The sequence below is a fragment of the Clupea harengus genome, chromosome 7 (genome assembly GCF_900700415.2).
Source record: "Clupea harengus chromosome 7, Ch_v2.0.2, whole genome shotgun sequence".
Taxonomy (NCBI): Eukaryota; Metazoa; Chordata; class Actinopteri; order Clupeiformes; family Clupeidae; genus Clupea; species Clupea harengus.
The window spans coordinates 1,418,841-1,431,205 of NC_045158.1; the positions used below are offsets into that span (position 1 = coordinate 1,418,841).

Genomic DNA, 12,365 nt, shown 5'->3' on the forward strand with positions numbered 1-12,365 from the left:
TAAACATTAATCATAATTAAAATCTTAGTTAATTGGATTTCAGCTCTGTATTATTTAACAACTGCATTGTCAAAATGTAACACCATCATTTGTAATGTATGAGAGTGTAATATATTATAATTGGCTCAAAAGAAAATGGATGAATGAATGCAGAGCCTTTACTGATGAAACACAGAAGGGGAAAAAGCTCTAAAGACTAATGACAGCTCAAAATGATTACTGTTAATGTTGACATTCTGGTAATGTGAGCACAATTTAATGAAAATATATCAATTGTGGACAGTCAAAGAGAGTTTACTCATCTTATCGGTGAGATTTTAGGAATAGAACGTTGAGTTAAAATAGCGGAGATGAAACACCGCCATGAATTTTAACTCTTGACCAAAAAGCACACAAACAGTTCACTTGAATATGCAAGATGTACTTTGACTAGACCTTTGGAGTTCTGGGAGCTGGTTTTATAGAGTAATAAGAACATAAAATTGAACTTGTTGGTCCCATGGATCTGTGGTATGTCTGGCATAATAAAGGCAAGATCTAAGACAAGAAAAATACAATCCCCTTGATCAAGCAGGTTTTTGGAGTATTTTATAGGCTACATAATGAAAATAGTAATGCGGTGTACAGCTGTAGGTAAACAAGAGATAAAAGTAATCCCAATCTTGCACACAAAGTCAATGTTTTAAAGAAATGTCTCCATGTGCTATAGGCCTGTAGTACTATATGCAAGACATGTTTAAAGCTATTTGGAACAATTTGTGTACTCAGCTTTCATAATACCTTATACGACTGTAGCCTACTAATTTGTAAACGTTCTTTAACTAATTATGTTTTTGTTGCACAACAAAAATATTTTGAAAGTTAAGTGAGTTGAATATTTTTCAATTAATTAAATAGTATATTCAATGAAATATTATATTAATTATAAAATACTATAGGGTATAAGAGATAAGGCAGTCAGGAGACTCAGTGGCTGATTATCACGGACCCCCCCCAAAGGGTCATGGTGGCGTTTTCATTTTTTTCTCTCGCAGACAGTTTTGCGTTCCCTCGTGGATGCAAAAGTATTGCGAGGCAATGCATAAGCAGCTCAGAAAAAAAATAGTCACTATGACTCTTAGGCGGCTCTGTAGACTATCATAGAAATGACAGACACTATTGATCGGCAGCAGCTTCCTTTGAGAAACCACAAGAACCAGGGTGCTTTGCGCATGCAACTGTCGTACAGTAAAAAACATCTACACAGCATCCATGGCCAGATATAGTTGCACTGCAACCACAGCTTGACTGGTAAGCTAAATGTATTGACAGGTCGTGTCATTGCTATTTTCGAATATGTGGTCTAAGATCAACACAAAACCTGGCGCATTGAAGAGGTAAGAAGAAGGAAAAGCAACCAAACCTGTTTTAGGTGAGACACGTTATGTTAGATGTGTACTGCTAGCGAGCTGCCCGTCTAGTCAGCTAAGTTTGTGCTAGCTTTTTAGCCAGCTATGTAGCACTTGCAACTAACCGGTTGTCAGTATGACATGTTAACATGTGTTGTAGCCTTTAAATGTCGAGAAGGTGACCGATGGGATGTAAAGTGTAGAATGAGAATTGTATTAAACTATTGCTTAAATGTCCTGAGGACATTTCATTTAGATCTAATTAGAGGTTGTTCTACCTAGAGGGTTTATGGCTAAAGCTAGCCAAATGGCTGAATTACTTGGAGGCAACTGTACATTTGCTGCAATAGCAAACGTCACCCAATCTCTGTTAGCAAGCAAATCCTGTTGCAATTTATGTTATTTCAATAGAGGTGAGTATCTCACAGAATCCATCCACTTGTCATGTTTTCGGCAGAGTCTGCTCGATAGGTTTCCTCCATCTTCGTGTAACGATATGTTTCTTAGCTTGCGGGCTAATGTTAACTTGTCTCCAACTTATTTCCGACCATTCGCATCACGTGAGTTGACACACGGAACTTGTTCACCTTATTTCATTTCTCGGGGTTTTGAAGTAAAGGGCTTAGGCCAGACATTTTATATAAGTTATGCTTTGCATGTGTGGTTTGATAGAGGGTCTTCACATCGTGGCCATAATTGGTCAGTTTTTGTTTTCCACATCGTTTCGATTTCGAGCCTAGTTAGTGTATTGGCCGAGTAGCTCGCTTTGCTACCCACGTATTGTAGAGCACGACATCCCACATCTGTGGTTACCGGGCTAACTTGAGCAAGATAGCTGCCAACGTTGTAGGGAGTAATTTCATGGACGACGAACATTGAGTTTAAAATGGTAATGACTGAATGGACTAACGTTAGTTAGTAATGTATTCAGACACACGATTGTGTCGACGCACACATCTACTGCAGAGGCTATACTTGTAATGCCCCATTAGGAACATTCAGCTATGGTGACACTGTCTACGAACATCACAGACATACTATCGAGATTCATTCAGTAAACTATTGACACTAAATGTGTTGAGCTAAACCAGTGTGCCTCTTTGGTGTTTCAGGTTGGAGGCCCTGACACGTCTGTGACACAGTGTTAGCCTACACTTCCCTTGGACCACCATGCCTCTGTACCGGAGCACATCAGGTTCCAGGCCTCGTTTGGATTAGAGGGGTACAGCACAGACCATGAATCTGCATCAGGTCCTGACCGGGGCAGTGAACCCTGGGGACAACTGCTTTTCCGTGGGCAGCCTGAACAATGTGCCTTTCACTGTAAGTCTTGTTTCAGCGCTGTTATGTTATAGGAACAGCTCTGCCTCAGCCCACTTTTTGCTGAGACAGGCGGGAATGTGCTGAAGAAGAAGAAGACGACAGAGAACTTGCGTGCTGGTCCCCTGTGCACCCTGCCCTTATTTCTGAACACAGTGTTAATAGATTCCTCGGATCAGAGCTAACTGGAGTGCAGACTTCCCCTCTATCTCTCTGAATGTGATCCAGTTGAGCTGAAGACGTGTAGGATATGTGTATCCTCTTTGATCATACATATCATGTTTTTTGGTCATTAAATGCTAGCGCTAGTTTGGTCTTCCATAGTTCAAGGGCATTGCTTAAAGAGTCCTGAGTCCAGCAGCATCCGAACGCTTGTTCATGTGCCCCTGTCCTAACAGGCTGGGTTCTGTGTGAGATGGGGCACAGTGCACGCTCCCCATGTGTTGTATCCCCTGTCCACATCCCTGCTGGCATAACTCCTATTTCATTCCCCACCTCTCTCTCTCTCTCTCTCTCTGAGTCATGCTTGAATAAAGCACTGATTGATTACATTGAGGGAAGAGTGCAATGTCTCCTCCCACTGTGTATGTCTTTGTTGTGTATGGGTGTATTTCTCTTGTGGTGCAGAGACATTTGCATGTCACTTTAGAACAAGCCAGTGTAGCTTTGGATAGATGGGAGAACAAGACGAGAACAAGAACATCATGGGTTCCTCTCTGAGGCTGCATATATGCTGATTAAATGTGTTCCTTACTTGTGATGTGTTAATTGTAAAGAAAGAATATGCTATGTAAAGAAATATGAAGCTTTCTGTCAGTAACGAACACTGTAATTGTTGTGTACCACAGGCCTATGCCTCCGGCTGTGATATTGTAATTCTGGGCAGTGACTTTGAGAGGCTTCAGATCATTCCAGGAGCCAAGCATGGAAACATCCAGGTGGGCTGTGTGGACTGCTCCCAGCAGGGTGGCCAGGTAAGAGGCAGCCTTCCTTCATATCAACCCCTTCACAGAAGTCTGTCTGCTTGTGACCATGATTTATTTATTTATTTATTTATTATTTTGCTGGCTTGGCACACTGAGGAGAGGGGTTTGTTTATTGGGGTTAGGGTTAGGGCACAACTTAACTCGACCCTGGACAACCAGTCAAGGCTGAGGAGCTGCTGCTGCTGTTCTGGGCCTCTGCTGATTTTGTAAGCCGTAGTTTCAGTCATGCAACCAAAGGAGCAAAGTGAATGGGACCTCCCTGCACTGACTATAAATCCTTGATTTATATAGCATACAGTATCCGACACTATCCTGCATTTCCCTGCAGTTCAGCAAGACCTACTAAAAGGTGTTACATAAAATAGAGGTTTGTAAATTCTTAGAAATGAAATTGTTACACACAGAACCTTTGCTGTCAAGAGATTCTATAGCACTGAAAACTGCTGCAAGGCTTAGAGTCAAAAGCGTTCAATAGATGCTTTGCACAGAAACGTCTAATCTTCTTCTGTTTAGAGCGAAGCACTGTTCTCCTGGAGGTATCTCAAAGCTTGTGGGTGGGTGGGTGTGTTTGTAGTGAGAGAGGGGATGCCTTTTTGGATTCTGCCTGATGGTTAAACATGTGTGATGGAGTGGTATGATCTGTGGTTGTGGGTAGAATGCATAGGCTCTCTGTTTTTAAATGTAAACCGCCATTTCTGCTCTCGTGTGGCCGTGTGTATGTCTGTGTATGTGTATGAGAGTGTAGCCTGTGTGTGTGTTTGTGTGTGTGTGTGAGTGAGTGTGGCCGTGTGTGTGTGTGTGTGTGTGTGCGCGTGTATGTAAGAGTGTGGCCGTGTGTATGTGTATGAGAGTGTGGCCGTGTGTGTGTGTGTATGTGAGAGTGTGGCCGTGTGTGGTTTGTTCCATGTTGACTCATGTTGTTGGATCTGAAGACTGTAGAGTTCACAGCTTAACACGGGTAACCCTGGAGACGTAAGTGTCTTTGTGTTTGCTCGCCATGCTTCTCTGAGGCGAGGACTCCTTGCCTGCTGCTGGGTGTTTTAGTGAAGATCCTTCCAGCTCTCTGATCTGGATGACTAGGTCCTTTCTCCCTCTCCATTACAGCTAACATGGCTTAGAATTGTGCTAAGCCTTGTCTGTCCACATATGCCAACCTTTTATTGTTCTGCGGTTTATGCCGACAGGATTAATGTCTGGGTTAGCATCAGTCCTCCTCTCTGTGAAGCTTGTGGGTGACTCAGCTAGAGGTTTCCAACTGTCAACGGAGTAGAACTGTGATTTTAGAGCTAATCTCCAGTTAACTTCAAATAAGTGGTGCTCCCTTTGTTTGTTACTGAGCTGCTGGAGTCAGACAGGCTTACTGTAGAGGTGTGTGTCTGTGTGTGTCTGTGTGTGTCTGTGTGTGTCTGTGTGTGTCTGTGTGTGTCTGTGTGTGTGTGTGTGTGAGTGGTCATGTGTGAGTGTGTGTGTGTGTGAGTGGTCATGTGTGAGTGTGTGTGTGTGAGTGGTCTTTGTGAGTGGTCGTGTGTGTGTGAGTGGTCATTGTGAGTGTGTGTGTGTGTGTGTGTGTGTGTGTCTGTGTGTGTGGCTGAGTGGTCATTGTGAGTCACTTGTCTGTGTCAGCATCCTCATCTCATACAGATTAGTAGGATTTGGTTGTTTCTGGTTTATATGCCTCCCCCCCCCCCCCCCCCCCCCCCCCCCCCCAAGATGCCATTTAGTGCAGTCCTGAGCACATCTGTTTTTAGATGGATGTTCTGTTTCTGTTATAAATCTGTTTCATTGTCCAGGTAATTCAGTGATGTTCTGATATAGCAGGTTTTGGATGCATGGCTGGCCTCTACAAATACATGCCTATATTTATACATAATTAAACACTTGGAAAACATCATTTGAGGGAAACGGGAGGTCTTGAGCAGAAACATGACATGTTTTCATAATGTTATGCTTTGTGTGTAAAATGGATAAACCTCTAACATCTAGGACATAGTGTGAGACAAAAGTTGAGGCATGTTTTAATAAGGGACGTAAGCAATGGAACGGTGTTAGAAAGTGTGTTCCATGAATATACAGTTAAAGTGCTGAAGGATGACTATAAAATGAACAGATCAAATACTGAAGGACGATGCTTTAATGAACAGCAAAGTACTGAAGAATGACTATAAAATGAACAGTTAACGTACTGAAGGATGGCTATATAATTAACAGTTAAAATACTGAAGGATGGCTATATAATTAACAGATAAAGTACTAAAGGACGATGATATAATTAACAGTTAAAGTACTGAAGGATGGCTATATAATTAACAGATAAAGTACTGAAGGACGATGATATAATTAACAGTTAAAGTACTGAAGGATGGCTATAAAATGAACAGATAATGAAGCTGCAGAAGGAACAGATAATTTAAGTATGAACACAAATTTTGACCAGTTTTGCCCCTTGGAATATGTGTTACAATGAAGGCTCCTTGATGAGGTCATCCAGTCTTAATATGGGAAAGACTTGTAACACACACAATACCATTAATTCATTGATTGAAAGATAAAACTAGATTGCAACAGTACAGTATGACAGAGAGCATTTTCTCATTATTTAGGCCTACTGGATCGTCATCTTCCAACTAAATGTTTGATCTCCTCTTGTTGATTTGCACTGATGCCTACAGATAGCAGCCTCCTATGGAAACACTGTGTGTGTGTTCGAGCCAGTCCCACTACTGAATCCTGAGAAGACTCAAACGGTGAGTTTCTACTGCTGGTAAAATACCAAACACATGGCTGTGTTCTGGTGCTTGTAGTCTGATGTTATGTATTTTTGCTTCATGTACGTAGTAAAGCATACTGTGTGTGTGTGTGTGTGTGTGTGTGTGTGTGTGTGTGTGTGTGTGTGTGTGTGTGTGTGTGTGTGTGTGTGTGTAGCAGAGATTTGGCTACCAGTGGCAGAAGAGTGGGCAGTTTGTATTGCAGTCGATTGCACATAACCTGGCATGGAACCCGGCAGGTATAGCACTGGATTGATTTTATTTTCTTGGCTTCGAAAAATTGAAACATTTAAAAAAAATGTAGCATTTCTTTTCCTGTCACTTCTTAAAATAGTTGTTTATTGTGAATTTGTACTTGTACTGGATTCAGGCATGCAACTGCTGACAGGCTCAAGCAGCCTCCAGCTCTGGTCCAATGAGAGTCCCCCCTGGGGGCCCACGGAGGAGGGGCCCCGCCCCAGCACTGAAGGCCACAGCTCGTGGACATGCATCTGGCAGTGCAAGTAAGTGGGAGTCTGTCTGGGTAGTGAACATTTCAATTTGCACAACCACCAGGGTACAAAAAAAGTGAGCTTGCCCCATGTTACAAACATAAAGCATATGCGCTATAGAAATGGTGCAATTGTAACGATGTGTGCAATGATTTATTGAGCTAACTTCAACATATTTCAGTACAAAACTCAGCTGGCTCAAATGAACACAATATGTATGGATGTTTAATTAACATCAAATGACCTTTTATTGCTGAAGCTAATTTATTGTAATGAACGATTAGCATGCTATCGCTAGGCTAATGTTAACTTCACATATGTAAAACAACTTATATTAGAGGCATGTCTTCAGGCTACCTGTGATGGATTGCTATCCTGTTTCAGCACATGGCAGTTTTGAGGAATATAGGAGTCTGAATCAGGATTGGGTGTGCCCTGTTATGACGGAGAGGCTTTATTTGAGTATTAACTGTACATTCCACAAAGTGAAGATCAGAAACAGCAAACAGCCACTTCGGTTTCCATTACATTCCTTTTCTTTCCTTTCTACGGCCGGCCTGAGAGTAAAAACACAAATGTTTTGTGTTACCGCGGCTTGAGGTCTATGGCCATTAAGCCCCTGTTGGACAGAAGAGAGCCCTAGCTTGCGTTTGCATTAAGGGTGAAGGATTAAGTGTTGCTGGTCCATGCCATTTGCTGTGTAATCGATTGTTCACGGAACTATTCCAATAGTAGCCTACTTGTGGTTAAGATGATGCTGCCAAAGATGGGTTGGTCTGTCCAGAGAAGGAAGATGTATGTCATCCATTGGTTTGTTAAGGCATTCCTCACAGGAAGTGGCTATTGCTGCCTACTCTGTAACTGGAGAATAAGTGCTTTGTGTCAGCTTAGCTTGAGTGATTGCAGGCAAAAAAACGATACGTTCAATGACATATGGAAAAACCAGGATTTCAAAACTTTAGATATGAGCGGTGTGAATGGCAGTCAGATGGGGTCTACCTGACCATGGCCATCTATATGAGTCAAGTCTAATGGCCCCGGCTCCAAACCCCTGGCGTGTCAGAGACTAAGGGTGGGGATCAATTGATATGGCCAGGTATGTGAAACCTACCAATACCTAACAGCCTGAAGCTGCCGAATATGCATCATGTTCATGTTTGTTTGTGTGTGTGTGTGTGTGTGTGTGTGTGTGTGTGTGTGTTGGACAGAACGGCCTCCTCCATCCACTTCCTGAAGTTCTCACCTGGAGGAGAGTTCTTTGCTACGGCTGGTCAGGTGAGAGCTCATCAACAGTCATCACCTGAAATTTGCATGCTCCTTTTGATAAGATGAATATTCAAAGTTTATTTTGGATCCATGTGTCAATGTTACGGGTCTGCTAAGTGATACAAGTTTATTTTTTTTATTAAAAAGTAGTGGTGTATACTGAGAAGCAGCCTGTACGCATGGTCCAGTTGAGATGATCATGTGTGTGTGATGGTGATGTGTGTGTTGATGGTTATGTGTGTGTGATGGTTATGTGTGTGATGTGTGTGATGGTTATGTGTGTGTGATGGTTATGTGTGTGTGATGGTTGTGTGTGTGATGATTATGTGTGTGTGATGTGTGTTGATGGTTATGTGTGTGTGATGTGTGTGATGGTTATGTGTGTGTGTGATAATTATGTGTGTGATGATTATGTGTGTGTGATGGTTATGTGTGTGTGATGTGTGTGATGATTATGTGTGTGTGATGGTGATGTGTGTGATGATTATGTGTGTGATGATTATGTGTGTGATGTGTGTGATGGTTATGTGTGTGTTATGTGTGTGTGATGGTGATGTGTGTGTTATGTGTGTGTGATGGTGATGTGTGTGTGATGTGTGTGTGATGGTTATGTGTGTGTGATGGTTATATGTGTGTGATGGTTATGTGTGTGTGATGGTTATGTGTGTGTGATGGTTATGTGTGTGATGTGTGTGTTGATGGTTATGAGTGTGTGTGATGTGTGTTGATGGTGATGTGTGTGATGGTTGTGTGTGTTGATGTTTTTGTGACTCGTTCTCAGGATGACTGCTTGGTGAAGGTGTGGTACGGCACCAGCAGCTGGCAGTGGGATGCTGGCAAGCTCTTCACCCCACCAGAGCAGAGCTCTCTGGGCGGCCTGGACTTCTCGTTCATCTACCTGGCCCACCCCCGCTCCGTCACCGGCTTCTCCTGGAGGAAGACCAGCAAGTACATGCCAAGGTACAGAGGCAAGAAGACGATGGCCTGACCATGACTTAACAAGAGCAGTGAAACATCAAGTCATTTTAGTTTCAATGATTTTATGTAATGTTTGTTAATGGTATCCATCTATCTATCTATATTTATCTATTTATCTGTTCCTGCATCTCCTTATTGTGAAGCAGTGATATTAGAGATCTGTGAGTTGGGATGGCAGTATATGGTATATTTACAAAATGGACACCACAGCAATTTCTGAACACCTCTCACAGCTGAGAACTGAGAAAACACACACACACACATTTGGGAGAATGGCAGGCTGGATGTTTTGAGTTGGGACCTCTGTCATATTCTTTCATACCTGAATCAGTAGTGTACAGTAGTCATCTTTGCCAGTTAAGTGAGTAGATGTTATGGTGCTGTTCCAGGATTGTTCATTTTAGGTTGCTGGAGAATTTTGTGTGTGTGTGATTGTAAAGTGCAGTGTGTGTGTGTGTGTGTGTGTGTGTGTGTGTGTGTGTGTGTGTGTGTGTGTGTGTGTGTGTGTGCGTGCGCACACATGTGCTCGTCTTCCCTCAGAGGTGCGGTGTGCAACGTGCTCTTGACCTGCTGCAAGGACAGTGTGTGTCGTCTCTGGGCGGAGACACTGTTGCCAAGTGACTGCTTGCTGTCTGGACTCAAGCACAATAACCCTGGCAACCACCAGCACCATGGCGACCCCAACCGGCTGGCCAGGGACAACAAGAAGCTCCCAGCCAATGGCAGATCACCAAATCCATTAGAGGTGAAGGTCGAGCCGATCTCATCACACGGTCTCATGCTGAGATGATGAAGTGCTGATTATATTATAGGTCATTTTATAGGCCCACTTATAGTACAGGCCCACTTATATTATATATCCACTTATAGTATAGATCCACTTATATTATATATCCACTTATAGTATAGATCCACTTATAGTATAGATCCACTTATATTATAGATCCACTCATAGTATATATCCACTTATATTATATATCCACTTATATTATAGACCCACTTATATTATAGACCCACTTATATTATATATCCACTTATATTATAGATCCACTTATATTATATATCCACTTATATTATATATCCACTTATATTATAGATCCACTTATATTATATATCCACTTACATTGAAATCTGTTTTTTAAAAGTGGGAATGGGAGCCAGTGTTGTTAATACGCCATAGTGGTACTGTCACTCTACCCCCTGGCGACCCAGTAACCATGACGCCAATGGCTTATGTGGGAATGGGAGCAACAAGATGCATTGTTTTCTTCTAGGGGGGGGACGCATTCACTACACTACATTGATATTAGAGTAAGCCATTGCCCTGTGAATTAGGATTGTTTAATCTGCCATTGTCATGGGTTACATATGTGAAAGGGGCTTCACTGTAAAGGAAATAGACATGAGTGTGATGTGTTTGTGTGATGTGTTTGTGTGTGTGTTTGTGTGTGTGTGTGTTTGTGTGATGTGTTTGTGTGTGTGTTTGTGTGTGTGTGTGTGTGTGTGTGTGTGTGTGTGTGTGTGTGTGTGTGTGTGTGTGTGTGTGTGTGTGTGTGTGTGTGTGTGTCTCAGCTGAACCTGCAGGAGTCGTGGGGGGGTTCCCAGCGTGGCGTTCTGGCCCACACCAGCCCCCTCCCACAGCAGCAGGGGAAACACTACAGCCACAAACCCACCCAGGCCCACGCCAACGCCCTCTGCCACTTCCACATCGCAGCCAGCATCAACCCTGCCACAGGTGACACACACACACTGACCACACACACCAGTCTTATACCTGCCACAGGTGACACACACACTGACCACACACACCAGTCTTATACCTGCCACAGGTGACACACTGACCACACACACCAGTCTTATACCTGCCACAGGTGACACACTGACCACACACCAGTCTTATACCTGCCACAGGTCATAGACACACACACTGACCACACACACCAGTCTTATACCTGCCACAGGTGACACACACACTGACCACACACACCAGTCTTATACCTGCCACAGGTGACACACTGACCACACACACCAGTCTTATACCTGCCACAGGTCATAGACACACACACTGACCACACACACCAGTCTTATACCTGCCACAGGTGACACACACACACTGACCACACACACCAGTCTTATACCTGCCACAGGTCATAGACACACACACTGACCACACACACCAGTCTTATACCTGCCACAGGTCATAGACACACTGACCACACACACCAGTCTTATACCTGCCACAGGTCATAGACACACACACTGACCACACACACCAGTCTTATACCTGCCACAGGTGACACACACACACTGACCACACAGCCACAACACACAGGTCTCAACAGTGCAAAGACATACTGCACAGCCATAGACATTAGGGGTGGGAAAAAAAATCGATTCTTCGATTTCTCTCGATTCTCTCTAGAACGATTCTGTTTCGATTCAGAAAAGTTCATAATCGATTTTTTTTTTTTACACATCCATTTTGTGTTGCAAGCTGCATCGATTATTGCATTGTTCATTGAAAGTCATAATTGTGACAAGGAAAAGCTTTTTCTCTGATAAAAAAATAGAGAAGGTAATTCATCTGTTGATTTTCTATAATTATCAAACACAAAGTAGGAAGTGATTTGAGACTGAGTAGCAAACTCAAAAAAAAAAAAATCGACATGCATCGATAATCGTTTTATCGGTTTAGAATTGATAATCGATAATTGGTTTAGAATCGATAATCGGTTTAGAATCGAATCGTTGACCTCTGAATCGGAATCGAATCGTGAGGTGCCAAGAGATTCCCACCCCTAATAGACATGCACAGTAGCTATGACTGGTAGAGAGACTACCCCATCTTATATTTACATGTACAGAGTTCTTTAACACTTCACCTCTACATACACAGTGTTTCATGTGCATATATTTACACAGACACACTTCCTCCCTCTCTCTCTCTCTCTTTGTGCTCTGATGAATCCATAAAAATGTCATTATTAGTAAAGTTTCTGGTGGTTACTCTGTACTCTCTGTGTTCATAATGAGAGTGACTAGGTGGTTAGGAATGGTGGTTGCTTTAAGGTCCAGCTTTAGTACTGGATTAAGAAATATGCTTGAGAGAGGAGATTAATTGCTTAGATATTGTATCAAATGTTTACTTAAGAGGCGTCGCACTTCTTTGCA

General features: G+C 42.7%; 1 protein-coding gene across 8 annotated transcripts in view; it reads left to right on the forward strand.

The window, feature by feature from the left end:
* Positions 1-1,113: 1,113 nt before the first annotated feature.
* Positions 1,114-12,365, forward strand: part of dmxl1 (Dmx-like 1) — a 46,233-nt gene continuing 34,981 nt past the window's right edge. For 2 of the 8 annotated variants that reach the window (XM_031570091.2, XM_031570092.2), the window contains exons 1-10: positions 1,115-1,411; positions 2,501-2,711; positions 3,557-3,682; positions 6,364-6,438; positions 6,617-6,698; positions 6,830-6,962; positions 8,159-8,225; positions 8,998-9,176; positions 9,735-9,939; positions 10,767-10,929. In XM_031570091.2, coding sequence (XP_031425951.1) covers positions 2,625-2,711; positions 3,557-3,682; positions 6,364-6,438; positions 6,617-6,698; positions 6,830-6,962; positions 8,159-8,225; positions 8,998-9,176; positions 9,735-9,939; positions 10,767-10,929 — 1,117 coding nt within the window. In that variant the 5' untranslated portion in view covers positions 1,115-1,411; positions 2,501-2,624. The other 6 variants (XM_031570097.2, XM_031570096.2, XM_031570093.2 and 3 more) reach the window with 6 other exon arrangements.